We start from the raw sequence: 17,386 nt of genomic DNA, 5'->3' as shown, positions 1-17,386 counted from the left end.
GAAAGAATTGCATGACAGGATACATTTATATTTCACTAATCGCTATAAATATGCATCACGATTTCTGACAGTTGTGGGCGACTTGGTTAACCAAAAAATAAGAAAACCGCTGTAATTTTTAGAACATCTGAGCACGTTGTTGAGTTTTACTTATTTTAAAGTGATTGTTTGTGTATTTCCTCTACCGAAACTAAGAAATGGCCGAAGAAATACAGAAGAAACTCCAAAAAGAGCTAGATGCATTCAAAGGTGTTCAAAAAGATTTCAATAAAGCGATTAACCAAAGAAAACTATTAGACGGCCAGCTCAATGAAAATAAAGCGGTGAAGGATGAACTCGAGCTTATAAAGAAGGATGCCCAAGTTTACAAACTTATTGGTCCCGTTCTGATTAAACAAGACCTAGAAGAAGCACGTCAGAATGTCAACAAAAGAATGGAATACATATCTAAGGAATTGAAGAGGGTCGACGAATTAATTTCCAACTTGGACAAAAAGCAAGAAAGCCACACTAAAATACTGTCCAAACTACAGCAAGAATATCAGCAGGCACAGCTAAAAGCTGCAGTGAAAGCTTAATTTATTTTAATGCATCTCAGTCTACAACCGGGAAATCTCTTCTCTGTCCCTCAAATATCATTATTTCCTGTACATCAAAAGTATTATGTCAAATTGTTTTTCTTTATTATTTTTAACATTTTTATATTGTCCACATTTCTAACACCTACTTTTAATCATAATTTAAGTTATGAACAAATAAATTATAACACTTTTTGAATCACATGTCTACATCATTTCATATCCGTTTGCAATCAACATTTTCCTTACAAATAATGTCTTTGGTAGGTGATTGTAATTCATTATTATCCTTCCCCTCCCGGTATGTATTTACTACAACTCGAGATTAAAAATGAGAATATCAGTGTAAAATATAATAGATATGGGCTCAGAATTTTTTGTATTCCTCCGTAATACTATCATGTGTTACATAAAAGTATCATAATATAAAGTTATTCATTTGCAGCGACGGAAATAAATAAATTGTAAGATTAATCGGGGATAGAATCACTAATACACAGACGTTTCTCAGAGTATGCGTGCGTGCCGCACTTTACGTACACGCACACGCGGCTTCATAATGTTGCCCACAAGACGCCGTCCGCGATGGTTGTATCGCTGCACTATCTATGGCGGATACTTACGATGTATTTTTTTAATTTTTTAGTTACTTATCAGAGTACACATTACAAAATCGATACATGTCAACTTCAACTATGGTCAATAAAAGCAACATTTCGGAATATTCACATTTTTCCTGTTTTTAAATCACATTTTCATATGGTGTACAAAATACATATTACCGGAGCGCGCGGAAGTTTTTAGCATCGTAAGGGAAGGGTTAATGTAATATGGTTTGATTACAAAATTACCAAGGTATATTATTTTTATTAAAACATTTTGTTCGCCTCCGTAGTGTAATGGTCAGCATGCTCGGCTACCGTTCTGGAGGCCCCGGGTTCGATTCCCAGGGGGGTCAAATAAATATAAGTGAATTTTTTCACTGTAATATTTATTCAATATTACCCTGGACTGGTCCTGAAGCGGGGGGCTGATCACCTTTCCTTCATGTGTAGACGATCAAGATAACACTGCGTTTATATAAAGCAGTGCCCTATGCACCATTGGGGTGCGGATAAGGGTTTTATTTTTATATATAAAACAAGAAAAGAATTTTAAATATTTTATTTGTAATTCATATATGTAGAGTAACATTCCTTGAATGAATTGTATCTAAGAAACGGTCAATAAAATGACAATAAAAAAATTCATTGAATTCATTTGTGACTTTTCAGAGAATTTTAAATTATTTTTTGACATCTCAATATAGATGCAGAAGAATATGAAAGTCTGGGCATATACAGGGCTTACAACCGTCATAAGCAGTTTTAAGTGATCGCTTTACACATGTGTAACATAATCCAGATTTGTGGACAAGTATTTGTACACACTTATAATGTTATAATATATCTAGAAGCTCCAAGAACGTGAATAGTGTGGTTGTCAATCATGGGTAGAATTGGCGAATGTTACACGTGTGTAAAATGATCACTTAAACCAGCCTATGATGGTTGTAAGCCCTGTAAATGCCCAGACCTCGATATTCTTCTTCATTTATGTTGAGATGTCAAAAAATAACTCCTAATTGGAGATAATCCAGATTTGTGAACAAGTATTTTGACACACTCAAAGTGTTGTAAGAGAATTTTAAATGAAATAAATATTGTCAATTTTACCAACCGTCCCTAGAGTGCTTAACAGCATAGTTTTGGACATATGAAAAGACACGGGTAGTATATTTAAATATATAAAAGCTTCTTTATTTACAGTCCACATCCGCAACATTGCATTCTCATTAAACAATAGTGTGGAAACTGGATTCCTTTCAGCAAGAGATTTGTAATTGGCTGAAAAAAAAAACCATTTGTAGAAGTACTATCGTATGACAACCCTGTTGTAAATGGTTGATACTATATACATATACATTTATATATATATATATATATATATATATATATATATATATATATATATATATATATGTATATATATATAAACGACATACCTCTAAGCAATTACAACAACCTAGAACAGTATATAAAATGATGTATAGAAACGCCGAAACAATTGCAATCGGAAAAGAAATTAAAATAAATATTAATAACCAAACCACACACATCAACAAGCCCAAAACACAACACATTATTTTCGTTCTAGCCCTTTCTGTTTACTATAAACAGAACTGATTTTAAATGATTGTTATATTAGAAACAAATTACCATTCTATTTTTAAGATGATTTATTTTTACCTACCTTAGAAAAATGATATCAAAAACTCACACATAATATAAATTTGCAAACAGTTCATCCAAGGGTAGCGAGTTACACAAGCTAGTGCTTTCTTTATTATGCAACACCTAGCGTTCTAATGATGTAATAAGTGCATACCCCTTATTTCATCATTCGAACATCTATCAAACATCGTTTTGCCACACATTCGTCTGAGGGATCGCATTTCGACTACATTCAGTCTACTTTCATCCTTCTTTTGCCAACTCCATGCTTCGCTTCCATACATAAGGGTTGGAACCAGGACTCCGTTGTGTACTGCCAGTTTAGCTTTCGCTGATAGATTTTTATTTGCTAAAACCAGCATTCACTCTCTTTTCTATGTCTTTATCAATCTTTCTATCCCTAGAAAAAAGTTCAATAAGGTACTTGATATTTATTTTTAATACATTTTATTACATTCTTAAACTTTAAAAACGATCTCCTGAAAAATAAAGTTTTTTGAAATATGACGTTATGTGAAATACATCACAAACACCCATGTCAATCAAAACTAAATCTTATCGGAGGTTTTTTGCAATTGATTTTGGAAATTCAACCCACGATGCCAATTTACCATTTGATTGTCTACCCAACTTAGCCACAGCATCTCCCTGCTTCTACTATATGTTTACTATCATGTCTCTTATTTATGGTTTTAATATTTTTGATGTATTTTATTAAACTGCATTTAGTTTGAACTAAAGAAATCACACGTTAGACAACTCAATATATGTATATATATTATTATTTTTTTTTTTTTTGAAGATACAACAAAAATGAGAATACAACAAATTTATTAAATTAGAGTAAGGCAATAAAAAAAATAATCAGAAAACTTCTCAGTTCTTCTGTTACTCTTCTCTTCTTTGGTCAAACGTCTTTACTACTTGACGCCATTATATGGGTCTTGAAACTGTCACGATAGTGAAATACTTTTATATATAAGATATGATATGAACTACGCGCGGTGGAATGTTCTTTTGGTGGTTTTATTTACACTTAAAGAAAAAATATGTGAAATGCTCCGCGGGCCGCAAGTAGACACCCGGCGGGCCGCATGCGGCCTGCAGGCCGCGGGTTGGCCACCCTTGGTCTTAATCCTTCGCCAGAAAATTGCATTTTATGACGTAGCAGTCAATCTATTTTATCGATATGATGTTTAAAAAAAAAACATATTATAAAAAGGTGCTGCATTTTATATAAATTTTGTCACATGTCATAGCTGGGTATGCATTCGTGGTTTTAATGAAAGGCAGTTCCTTAGTAAATTTGTGAGTTATAAAATAGGTCCAGTGATATACTATGTTTACTAACCCTTGAAGGTGAAAATAAAGGTTCAATGTAAAAATTTATATCAAATAAATATCCTTAGACTTAATTTTTACAAAAAGAGAAACAAGTTTGCCATTAATATTTTTTATCATTTTTTTAAACTACTATTACCACTACTACTGCCATTGTGCCGTTTCCCCGCAAAGGTAGTCAGAAAGGATGGAACTCCACTCTTTTGTCCTGACATACACTCCTCACCTCCATCACATCCATACATCTAGTATCTATCTAGATCATACATGCCCTCCGATTACGCAGACTTTTGACACCACCAGATTTTAGGTTCGGATTGATCAGATCGTGCCAAGTCTTTGTCGGCCGTCCTCGTTTTGTTTTCCCGCTTACATTCGCCACATATATTTTCTTAGTCATTCTATCGCCATCCATTTGCTCCACATGTCTATACCACCTTAAAGCACTCTTCCTAATCTTTTCAATTATTCCTTGTTCAGCCTTACATTCTTTTCTTATATCTTTGTTTTAAATTCTGTCATTGTATATTTTTTTTAAATACGTATACATATAAATAAAACAAATATGCTTATTAAAGAACTTTAATAATAGTCATTACAAAAATAAATTAGAATCTTAAATTAAAGAATATTATTGTAAGTGACAGCATTCAAACCTTATTATCATACAATCCGAGAATTCATAGCAATGACATCATTTTACAAGATAGTGGTTATTGATAAGACAATGGTGATGTAGTCTAGAATAGAGCTTTTCCTTCCATCATTCCTCTGGCACAGAAATAAGGCATCTGTATTCCTTGAAGTAACACATCAGTCAGCGGCTGGAACAAATAATTTGAAAAAAATTATCAACTGTTTGGCTGTTTTTTCATCAAATGAAAAAAAAAAACATATCGTGTTCGTACAGGAGAAAGTGACCAACTACCAAAACGTAAAATTTTCAGGAGGGCCATTTAAGTCACTTATGCTTGGTAAGAAAATAAACACCAATGCAGTTAGTCAATTTTAACAAGTCAATATATTATACTTCGAAGTTTAAAATCCTTTGGGAATTTTTTTAAGGGCAATATTAAGCTAGTAAGATATCAAATAGTCAATGATCACGTTTTTGTAAAACAATGCACTTGGTTACTTTCTCCTGTATGACTACAATATATACTACACAGTTGAAGTAGTAAAATCTAATTAAGCTTGATTTTGCAACAATATTTTATGTCCTTTTTGATGCTCTTATTTTAATTTTAATTCAATAACCGCAGTTTAAGTTTAAAAACAATAAAAAACTTTATTTAAACTCTGGTGTGGAGCATACTGTTATATGAAAGTGGAACATGGACTATCGGGCAAGTAGAAAAGGAGCGGTGAGACATTTGAGATGTGGTGCTACAGGCGCGTATTGGGGTTCATTGGTCGGGAATATGTAGGGAACAACGAAGTATTAAGTAGAGCTAGGGGGTATAGATGATTACTAAATAAAGTAGAACGCCAAATGGATAGGCCATGATAGACACCCAGGTCTGCTTCTTACGACTGTGGAGGGCATGTGCGAAGGCACAAACTACAGAGGACAACTCCGCTTAAACTACATGGGCTATATTATCTCCGACATGCGCTGTAGCGGGTATGCCGAGTTGAAGAAACGAACTGAAGATAGACGGGTGGAGACTGGCCAGATTATGACCCATGAAGAAGAAGACTATAACCGCCAAGCAGGCATTAAACATAATTTATATCCTTTATAATAAGATAACACTGTATTGATGCAATACAGTGTTCTATGCATCATTAGGTGCGGATAAGGTTAGTATGAAAATAGGAAAAATAAGTCTGAAATGTAATTAAACATAACTTTAAAAAAATAATGAAATAAGCAGATAGCTGTCAAAACAACATTATATATATATATATATATATATATGTGTGTGTGTGTGTGTGTGTGTGTGTGTGTGTGTGTGTGTGTGTGTGTGTGTGTGTGTGTGTGTGTGTGTGTGTGTGTGTGTGTGTGTGTGTGTGTGTGTGTGTGTGTGTGTGTGTGTGTGCGATATGATATTTTACCTGTGTCGCTATACATTTTCATATGAAATTGGACAAGTTTTGGATACCAACATATCAAAGTATTTCACTTAACTGTACTAGCATACTAAATATAATACATATTGTAGCATTTTATTGCAAAAAGAATATGATTGGTTATTCATTTAGTGTTGAATAATTCATAATTATTATGGCTAAGGATTCTATGCTTCTAAAGTGAGTTGCATAAATGAATATGATGCATTGATCATTCTTTACTATCTTGAATTGGGTTGAAGGTCATGAATAACAACAAGAAGAAAATGCCATTGTATACCACATTCACTAGTGCTATATTATTATATATTTTTCTAGTATCTATACCTAAAATTAGATATAGTGTTATTTTGGCGCACATACTTCAGATACCGATATAGGAAAATAATCATTTTATAAACCTACTTAGAAAATTGAAACGAAGTTTGATAGAGCTTGACTATGGTATATAACAGGTGTTGCGGGTTCGATTCCCTTCTATTGTAAAACTAATTCAAGAATGCTTTTTCAATTCGATTGAGTATTTGTAAGGTATATTTAATATCTACCTTACCCATCTTTACAATCCTACAAACAGAGAAGCCTATAAAATAGAGGCATTTGAGACGAAATTGCAATAAATGAACTCTAGTGCATTGTAACATGCACCATGTGGTGAGCGCCCCGCGCGTTTGTGACGTCACCAAGTCCTTATAAACCGCAGCAAAGTAAGGTACTCTCTCTCTTTCGTCACCGATGCCGCAGTGTGAAAAGTGATTTAATATAATTAATTTATCTTTCTTTTCCTTTGTACTCCACCAACGACCGTAGGGAACTCCAGTGAATTGATGCTGTATTATATTACTTGATAAATATACAAAGGTAAGAAGAGAAAGTCTTTTGTTTCAGTCAGGTGGCCAGTACAGGGCTGGAATCACAATGAAAATTCAATAAGTTAAGTAATTTTTTTTTGCTTTTAGCTTTTAATTTCATATGACTTCAGCGCTTTGAAACAGGATGTTAATCGGCATTGTCAGGTAGTTTTTAAACACAAAATAAATTGAATGATTGTAGTTTTATTTTAGCAGTGAAATTAAAGTTACCTGTGTAGTTAAAATGTTCACTCCCATATGTAATTGCTTATATTATTTTTAATTTGGGTTTACTTAGTGAATACCATTATTTCTTAAAATGCACTAAAACTAAAATTAAACATGGATAGATTTTACCACAAAGTGACTGCTGAATCAATTAATGAAATGATTTAATAATTCTTAATATTACATAAAATATACTTTGTTGTATCATGGATTGAATACAGAACCTAACGCATGGTCACTACTCTAAAGACAGGTATATTTTATATAAATTATTATTTTTTTGCCATATACATAATTACAATTTATAATAAAAGACACTCACTGGCTTCCCCTTGGCGAGGGCACATTTTACAATACTTATTTATAGAATTATATATAAATGCCATGCAATCAAAATAAAACATGGCTGAGTGATGGGATCTATTTCAGATCTACCCCCCTCCATTATGCAAATACGAATATATGTAGACAGTGTGATAGATATGTATGTACGAAAGTTCTTTTATACGTGGTTTCATTATTTAATGACTTTATGGAATATCATTATTTATATAAATTATTAATATTGTATTATAATAATAATTTTTTAATCATAATTCATAATACAAAGATTTGATCTTCCTAACTTGTTAATTTTTACATCGATCAATAAAATTTATATTGATAGCTTTGTGAAAGGTTCTTCTTTGTTGCTATATAAGAAATATTATTTTCCCTTACAATCTAGAAAAAGAATTTCATAGTTTATAATAATTTTAGTTTGGTTGGGTTATCTATAGAGTTTAATAAATTCCTTGAAATAGTCTGGCAACACAGATAGATATAATGATAAGTGATAGTTCATTTGGACCTAAATATTTTATGATTCAGATTAATTTTATCTTTGTATTGACAAGCACATTATTTAAAAAAATCCTAAGGCACCACACTATTTTGTGATGTAATGCCAAAACTGTTTTAAAAAGATTTTCCAATGCCTAATATTATTTTGGTACCTCTTCATATTCAGTCCTACTTCTATAAAAATATGTGTTTTATAAGTCAAGGTCATTTTAATACTCAAAGACAGTCAGTCCTACTTTTATAAAAATATGTGTCATTTTAATACTCAAATACTTACTCCCTTACTTATAACCCTTATCCGCACCAAATGGTGCATAGGGCACTGCATCGAATTGACGCAGTGTTTTCTTGATCATTACTTACATGAAGGCAAGGTGATCACTCTTGCGCTTCAGGAACCAGTCCAGGGTAGTATTAAATAAATATTACAGTGCAAAAATCACTAATAATTCTTTTCCCTGGGAATCGGACCCGTAGCTAGACACGCCGACCATTACACCACGGAGGCGGATATATAAGGACATATAATAGTCAAAGACAGTACAGCCATATTAGTAAATCACTTTATAAGGACATGCCTGAATCATGGAATGGCGAAGTTACTGTTAAGCTAAGCAGGTTTTTGGTTTGATTTCTTTGTGGAATTGGATGGTAAGAATGCTGAGGAATGAATAAATCTTAATGGGTGACAAAAAATGTTTTCTAATTATTTATTAAACATAAATATTTTTACTATTCTTATTTTTCCTTTGTAATTTCAATGAATTTTCCTATTTATGTACTTGTATTAGAAATCGAAATATTTGTCTGAATTAGAACGAGGACTATATTAGTTAGTCAGACAATGTAAACAAATATATATTTACATGTTATAAAAAAATCTAATAATGTAAAAAAAACAACGATTTTTTTATTTTTAAATTTCCATATTTCAAATTAAAATAATAGTATTATTTTTTTAAAACACCTGAATAAACACATAAGGTTAGCACAACTTAAAATATTTCTTTTTTTTAAAAAAATATTTATCTGCGGATAAACCAATGGTAAAAAATTGTAAATGATAAAAAATTGTAAAAATTGTAAAAAAAGCTGTAAAAGTATTAAATATCTTTTTGTAAGATATCTTACTGATATAAACATATTTTATGCCGTTATAAAAACAAATTTACGTATGAAAATACGAATTGACTAAAAAACTAACTAACTAACCATCACGCCGCTTCCCCGCAGGGGTAGGCAGAGAGAATAGAGCGCCACACCACTCTGTCCTTGCAAACATTCTTCGCCTCTTCCACGTTCATGCATCTCCTCATACATACCCGCCGATTGTAACGACTCCTAACCTGACCATTTTCAAGTATTTGGCATACCTGATCGTGCCATGTTTTTCTCGGTCTTCCTCTGCTTCTTTTCCCGCTAACATTCGCCTCATAAATTTAAATACTTATTTTAAATACGAATTGAAAGGTTAATATTATAAAATATCTAGGAAATATCCAGTTATTGACAACCGAGTAGAATGATTAACATTTTGGAATATTACAATTACTACACAAGAATTTTATCATTTCATTTGGTTGGAGATAAGGTTAAATAACCTGTTGCAACACTGATTAGTTAAAAATTATGATACGTTAAATTATAATCTAAAATGTAATATGTAGTCGGAATAAAAACTCGTGAAAAATGATAAAATCAGTCTTAAAAATGTGTTTGTGCGCGAGGTATTTTCTCATATTATTTTTTGACATCTCATCAAAGATGAAGAAGAATATGGAAGTCTGGGCATTTACGGGGCTGACGACCGTCATAGGCTGGTTTAAGTGATCACTTTACACACGTGTAACATTCACCAATTCTACCCATTATTGACAACCACAATACTCAAATTCTTGGAAGTTCTATATATATGAACCAATTTAGAAACCTTGTTCTTGAATCACTAGAACTTCACTAGAGACATCTATTGGTGAGATGTAAAGAAGCTTTTTTACTAAGCAGAAACTCTTATATTAGTATATCCGTAAATGCCCAGACTTCCATATTCTTCTTCATCTTTGATGAGATGTCAAAAAATAATATGAAAATAACTCCTGTAATTGGAGATAATCTAGATTTTGTGAACAAGTATTTGGACACACTCAAAATGTTGTAGGTATTTTCTCAGTGCAAACGGAAACTTCGTTTCATACAGTAATGTATTAACCTGTCCGGGTGTGAGTTTCTGCGGACAAAACTGTATCTAAAGAGTGAATTTGTTTTTGCTATTTTTTTTTTACTTTTATAATTTTATATCATGGTCGATGCTATAAGCAACATATTTTCTTGAAAAAACAAAAATATTTACACCAGTAAACATGATTTATATCAAAATTATCGAGATATCGATAAATCATGTTTTTAACATGTTTTGATGTAAATCGTGTCATAAATTATATTTTGTATCGGCCGTACATGTACGTCTATACTCCTTTGAGAAAAGTTTGGTATGGCCGCACATGTACGGCCATACTCCCGGACAGGTTAATCATTACTGGAGAAGTGCCAACAACTCCTTAGTTTATCCTATTACAATGTAATATAGGAGGTTAAGTACGTACCTAATCAAATATCTTAGTACTTATTGGACAGATGGTTACATTTCTAGCTATTTTTTCATTATATATTATGTTATTACTGTATGAAAAGGGTGCAGAAAACTTCATATCACTTTAACAGAGTTCTGTAGGCCGATTTAACCCTAGATAACTAAACATTCGTCCACGCGACGACGCCCTTCTCCGAAAAAGTCATGTGCACTTACTTCCCTGCACACGCGCCAGGCTTTGTTTACGGAATAGTGATTTATTGTTAAATGTCTCTTACATTCATTCCTAACAAACCAAACTTAAGTGTCATGTATCAGTTACTATTTTTAATAAATATTTTTGATAATTTTCACGTTTTTAATTGCGTAGTCCGCCTGACGAATGTTTAGTTACTACATATGTATCTACAAATATAGTTAAGTTATCTAGGGTTAAAAAATGCTGATTTTTTAATTCAAGGAAATACTATCAAACGCATCCACCACCTGTGATTCCATAGTCAACTAGTCAACTCGGCTGTCCAAATTTAAAACACAGTAAGGGACATTTTTTTGTAGTAGGTTTTTTTTGCATTTTTGGACTAAATAGAGTCTACTTAGTCCATAAATGCAAAAAAAAAACTACTACAAAAAAATGTCCCTTACTGTGTTTTAAATTTGGACAGCCGAACTGGTATGGTCATTTTATTTGATAGCTGTCAATGTTCAATGTAAAAATGATTTTATATTGATGGAATAGAAAAGGGTAAATAAATCAAAGTAGATAAATTGTCACAACTATTCCCAAAATCATAACTATGGTAAAAACGTATTTTTTACAGTTAAGATCGACGTACCTACTCTTAAATTTTGACAGTTAACAAAATTAAAAATGAAATCAAATAAAGGCCTAGTCAAGCATAATGTGATGTCGACCAACAGAAAAACAAATACACTGGAGAAACTAATAAAATATTTTACGGAATGGTACGGATACAGGGAATCTCGTTAAACATAACGGATAGCGACTGCGTTCGCTATCAGTTTTTTAACACGTGTGTGAAGCGCCGGATTTTTTCCATAGGATAATAATTTTGACCGGATGAAGGTAGAATATGGAGGTGAGGCTGGGCCTACCATCTTTTTTGTGTGGATTTTTTCATTGCCATGTTAAATTTTAAAGGCAATTGTGAATACGCGCACTGGAGATCCGTCCTTTTTTGATAAATGCTCCTTAATAATATTTGAAATTAGAAATACATATTAACTCACCGTTAAAAAGTCGAAGCAAACAGTAAAACAGTGTAGAATTATGTAAAGGAAAGCGCAAATTCCGGCCACCCAAAACGCGACGAATATCAACAACAACAACCATATTATTGAGTACACTACGTTGCCCATCTTGATTCACCTGAAAAATTAATAAATTATTAAAAATTACTTATCAAATAAAATCAGCCAATTTTAAACAGTTCAACTGCAGCTTACAAATAATAATTTGTAGTAATGCCTTCCGCTAGGAGCAGTCGTCGATATACATCGAGATATAATTTACGAAAGGTAGTGTGGCATTTTACACAGAATGCTTACGAAAAGATAACTCATTTCTCGTCAGTAAACAAAAGATAACGATAATTTTTTGATAAGCGTTTTCAATGGGGTACAAAAAAATTCTCTCGGGAACACGCATGTTTTTTTTGTTGTTATTGTAGCAAGTACATATAGGTATGAGACGACTTTTAAAAAAGAAATCGTTACATAATTCAGTTTTTGGAGTCGATAATTTAAATCTCTGACGTCAATCAATGATCAAATTTCGTTACATTTTCCGCATTTGTAATATTCCGAATATATTTGACAGTTTGAAAAATACGATTCCACTCACCATTAGATGTTCTATCTAGGTATTATGGAAATAATACCTAGATATTAAGTACATTGAGATAACAGCTGATTTAAAAAATATTTTCATCACAGTTAAAAATATCCCCAAAAAGCTAAATAGGTATATAAATAACAAACTAACTAACGTGAATAGGAAGAATTTTTTTTGGACTGTAATTTGAATTTTTTTCAGACGTTCTCAATTCAATTTGAATTCTACGTACGGTAAATTGAGTTAACCTTTATGATTAAAATAAACTATTAGGTACATATTATCATTTACCAAAATATTATGTTGTTATGAATTAATACCATGTATAAGAAAAAATATATGTGATTATGGTCATGAAGAAATTTTACTGCTTTTCTGCCTATATAGAATGCACACCTCTGCCAATAGGGATATTACAGCATAATAACAAAATAAGTCGGTGAAAATTTGGGGTAGTATAATATTAAATACTATCTGTTTTTTTTAAAGACTAATTTTTCTCATCCCCAAATTGAGTAAAATATCGGAAAACTTAGTAAGCGTATCTCGTGCATACGTAGAAAAAGAACAAGATTTAAATTCTTTGTACAGCGCCCGTGATTAATGTGATAATTCACAAAAGTGGTATTTTACAACTCTACCAATTATTTTTTTGTGAACGAGATTCACTCAGAATTGGAATCCTGCGATTCGATCAATGTATGTGATCCGGTCGTTTACGAACGGCTCGCGTCTGATCCCCCTCCCTCCCACTAGATAAAGATTTTTTTAAATATTCTTTTTTTAAACATATTTGACAGAAAAGTGACGTGAAATACTAGGTAACGTCAGATAAGGATTCGACTCGCATACCGAGAACAGTCCAAGCCACTTTGAAAGCATGACACAATAATAATTACGACACCTATGACATGAATGGTGAGCTATTAGCAAACAGTTGGGTGTGCCTTCTACTGGAAGGTGCCTAGTAAATACCTGTCTCACGAAAGAAAATTGAAAAAATAATACATTGATTATTTAAATTGATAGTTTTTAATCCATTATAGGGTTGTTCCGAAAAGTTTTAACAGGGGAACAGGATGCTAGATTTATCATATTTTTGGCGTAATTTTTTTCCAATCGAATATTTATTGTGGTGATTTAGGTTACAAAATAATCGATCATTCTAAAGTGATCAATTTATTAACATTAAACAAGTAAAGATCAAATATATTTTAATAAATATCCAATGACACGATAATAATTACACAAAAAATTACGCGACACAAACACATTTTTGATATTCATGTGCTCGTATATGTGTATACAAAATAAGAAAAATGTATTAAATGTACCGATTTATTATAATTCATTCTAATATGTTAACCTAAATAATTATTTTGTGGTTAAATCGCACGATACACACTTAATATTTATAACTCGCAAAATTGTTTTATTAATAATTTATTATAGTACGCCTCGTATTATAATACGGTTTTTCCTAGAACATTAATTTCTTTATTTTATCCCTTATCTCCAGATTGGGTCCACCCAATGGTACATTGGGCACTTCATGTTAACAAACAGTGTTTGTTAACATGAAGGCAAGGTGATTGGTCCTGCGTTGTCCTAAGTCTTTTTCGAGAGCATTGAACTGGTCAACAAAACTTATGGACTAAAATATAAATCTGTCATATTGCATTATGCGAAATATATTTTTTTTAAATTAGCGTCAACGCAAGATTTTTTAGCAGCAATGACCACGGCACTTGTAGTCTAAGCAACGCTTAGTTGCGGATATGATACATAAAACAAAGTTTTCATATTTATTGTGCAGATACTTTAATTAGGTATCATTGTGTTAAAAGTATAAAAACAAATCTAACACTTGGTTCCTCTTTTTTTTTTAAATTACCTAACGTCCAAGTGACTCTGAAATCTAGCTATGCAACACCGTTTATCATGTCCCTACTCAGGCTTCAACTTTATAAGTTTCATAGCCTATGCCTACTGGTGAGTGGATTTACTCTTTTTGTTTAAAGCTACTATAATTTCATGTAATTCATGAGTGAAAATTCTAGGCAAAAACACTCGCTATACTTGGTTTCTCACGGAATAAGATATCTTTTCATTCAAGCGTGCTCACAAAACAAAACAGTGTAGGTAGAAAGTAAATAATGTTGATAAAGTAATATGACCGTATTAAATATTCATATTGATACTATTATAATTGTAATTGCAGCCTACATACCTAGAGTGTCACTCGTTTTTATGATACGACAAGTCACCGATCCTTTGCAATTAAAACTAAAAATAACTGAGTAACTGTAAACAATAGAGACGCCCGGTGACGAGTATATAGTAAGAAAGCGGACAAACAACAAACTGGCCTGCGTTAGGCCTCAGTGCAACTACTAACTTGCTTTGTATATTTATATTCCTTTACATAATGTTACGACTACGACTACGCACATCACAAAACTACTCGTTCCTCCTCCAGCATGTACCATGTACGAGGGGCGTTCAATATATTCTCCGTGACATGAAGGAGCGCAGCTATGAATGAACAGATAACTATCTGGTCTTGTTACATTTGTATTTTTTCTTGACGGAAATGTCTTTTTTTTTAAAGATAAATTTTCCGTTTTTATTATTTACAAAACTACTTCAATTTCATACTAATTTTGTGAGCCTGAGCGACTCATTATTAGAGATATGCATCGAATTGTGGTAGAGAGGATTCGAACACAGAAACTCTGACTCAAGAGTCCGCGACACTAACCACGGCACCACAACCCGACTCTTCTTCTTCTTCTTCTTCACATAGCTCTTATGATGTCGGTAACAACGAAACTCAGTGTCTGTTCTGTTCCCGCTTTAGTTTTTTGTTCTCTAATCGAAGACCTGCATGGGAAATAAAATGACGACGATGACTCACTAAAGTCGGCGATTTATCAGCATCTTGACAGCAAAAATAAATTATAACACTCTCCTTATCATTCGTCGTTCACTTTGTGTAATACCAGTTTCAAAAAATAATTTTGTAATACCACTTTAAAAATATGTGGTGTTACACGTGAACAATGGATGATAACGAGAGTGTTATATTACCATACCACTAAGTTTACAAATCTTTCAATATAAAAAAATATAGTTTTTGATGAATTTAATAAATTGATTGCTACAGGAAGTTGGCTGTCCAAACTCAAAACACAGTAAGGGACAATTTTTTTGTAGTATGTTTTTTTTTGCATTTTTGGACTAAGTAGATTCTACTTAGTCCAAAAATGCAAAAAAACGTACTACAAAAAAATGTCCCTTACTGTGTTTTAAATTGGACAGCCGAAGTGTATTGACATCGAGAAATAAAAATAAATAAATTGTGAGTCTTTTCTTCATACCCACACCCAAAATTTATTGAATGCCCCTAGTACCTATCGTAGTTGTAATGTTACGCCTTCAGCCGATTATAGATGAAGGTATGTGCATTGGGACGCGCCTTACGTCTAAAAACGATTGCAAATGCACCGGTTTCGGAACGTGCGCACTACTTAACATACGTCGCTGGTTCCCATTTTTCTCCCTTGGAGCTAGTAAGATTTATCAACGTCCTATTAGTATCTACATACACCAATAATTGAATAATTCAATCGTGTATTTAGAGTGGTCGGCTATTTTTTATTCGTACTGGTATCTAATTTGAAAAAAATGTACGGGAAAAGGGGTTTTTTTAGGCGCGGTATCAGATCAGACAAAAAAGTGAAATGCTTGAATGTACACTTGTAGTATTCTGGTATGAAACTCGAATAACTATATCATGTTACAATGTTCACTGTAAATCTCAACTGTGTTATCGAAATGGCTTTATTACTTTTGGAACATTTTTTTTCCAAGTACTTCAAAAGATATTTCTTTTCTCAAAAAACGTATTACATACGAATGGTGTATTTGAAAAACTAGGTGCAAAAATATCAAAAAATTATATATGTCATCAATTAATATAAACATAAATATGTACATCAAGACATTTGTGCAGCGAAATGCCAATTGGAAAATGATCAGATAATTATGGTGTTTGCCATCTACATGTTAAACGAAGCAAGAGTAAATGACATCATTGAGTTCAGACGTGAAGTCTATTGGCCTTATTAATATCATTATCATTATTGAAGGTGCAGCATTGTTGGGTAAAGAACTGGACAAAATGCCAATGATTATGACTGGTGATTTCAACAACAACTTCAACTCAGACGAATCTCAACCGTCGATAAGATTTATTGGTGAAAATTTTCAATATAAAATTGAACATTGACTAAGTAAGTATTGACAGCCTACAACCAGATCAGCCACTATCATCGAAACAGTATTCTCTCGTTATTTTGAAAATTTTCTGTCTAAATTATTTGTATCGTACTTCAGCTATCACAAACTCAAAATTTCTTTCTAAGAATATGAATTATTGGAAATTGGTAAATAAAATACATATTTTATTTAATTAAGAGAGATTTTCTTTAAATAAATTCCACAAAACCATTTTCTAATCCTGAAATAATAAAATCGTCAACAAATGCAAAGAGAACATAAAACCAATTGTATCTAGAACCTATAATGTTTCACTTCTAACGCGAGTCTCACGCGTTTATTTTTAGTTAAAATATGTGTTAACATTTTATTTTTTCTTGTATACAACAAGAAAGATAATTTCATAGTTCATATATAATAGCATGATAGAATGCTTCTATACGCGAAAAAAAAAGCAAGTTGTTTAATTGTAC

The 17,386-nt window shown here is 32.2% G+C and overlaps 2 protein-coding genes across 6 annotated transcripts; one reads left to right on the top strand and one right to left on the bottom strand.

Annotated features, from left to right (window-relative positions):
• Window positions 1–57: 57 nt before the first annotated feature.
• Window positions 58–780, top strand: Pfdn6 (prefoldin 6). Its single transcript, XM_088256681.1, has one exon. It carries the CDS (start codon window positions 198–200, stop codon window positions 576–578), a length of 381 nt encoding a protein of 126 aa, XP_088112807.1. The 5' UTR covers window positions 58–197; the 3' UTR covers window positions 579–780.
• A 947-nt stretch (window positions 781–1,727) lies between these two features.
• LOC148311419 (uncharacterized) lies at window positions 1,728–15,084 on the bottom strand. 5 transcript variants are annotated; one of them, XR_015837251.1, is made up of 5 exons: window positions 14,863–15,084; window positions 12,029–12,167; window positions 4,849–5,016; window positions 2,898–3,251; window positions 1,728–2,464 (listed from the first exon to the last, which is right to left on the bottom strand). XR_015837251.1 is itself a non-coding variant. In XM_088256635.1 (3 exons), exons 2-3 carry the CDS (start codon window positions 12,155–12,157, stop codon window positions 4,933–4,935), a joined length of 213 nt encoding a protein of 70 aa, XP_088112761.1. In that variant the 5' UTR covers window positions 12,158–12,167; window positions 14,863–15,083; the 3' UTR covers window positions 4,761–4,932. The 5 variants fall into 5 exon arrangements, 3 of the variants coding, with proteins under 3 accessions (XP_088112761.1, XP_088112764.1, XP_088112763.1); XR_015837250.1 differs by lacking the exon at window positions 2,898–3,251; XM_088256635.1 differs by lacking the exons at window positions 1,728–2,464; window positions 2,898–3,251 and having other exon boundaries at window positions 4,761–5,016; window positions 14,863–15,083.
• Between the last annotated feature and the right edge of the window lie 2,302 nt (window positions 15,085–17,386).

The sequence above is a fragment of the Brachycentrus maculatus genome, unplaced genomic scaffold, assembly GCF_059751285.1.
Source record: "Brachycentrus maculatus isolate JH-2025_06_01 unplaced genomic scaffold, ASM5975128v1 h1tg000065l, whole genome shotgun sequence".
NCBI lineage: Eukaryota > Metazoa > Arthropoda > Insecta > Trichoptera > Brachycentridae > Brachycentrus > Brachycentrus maculatus.
Note: the sequence above shows the minus strand (reverse complement) of the source record. Positions and strands in the feature narration are given on the sequence as shown.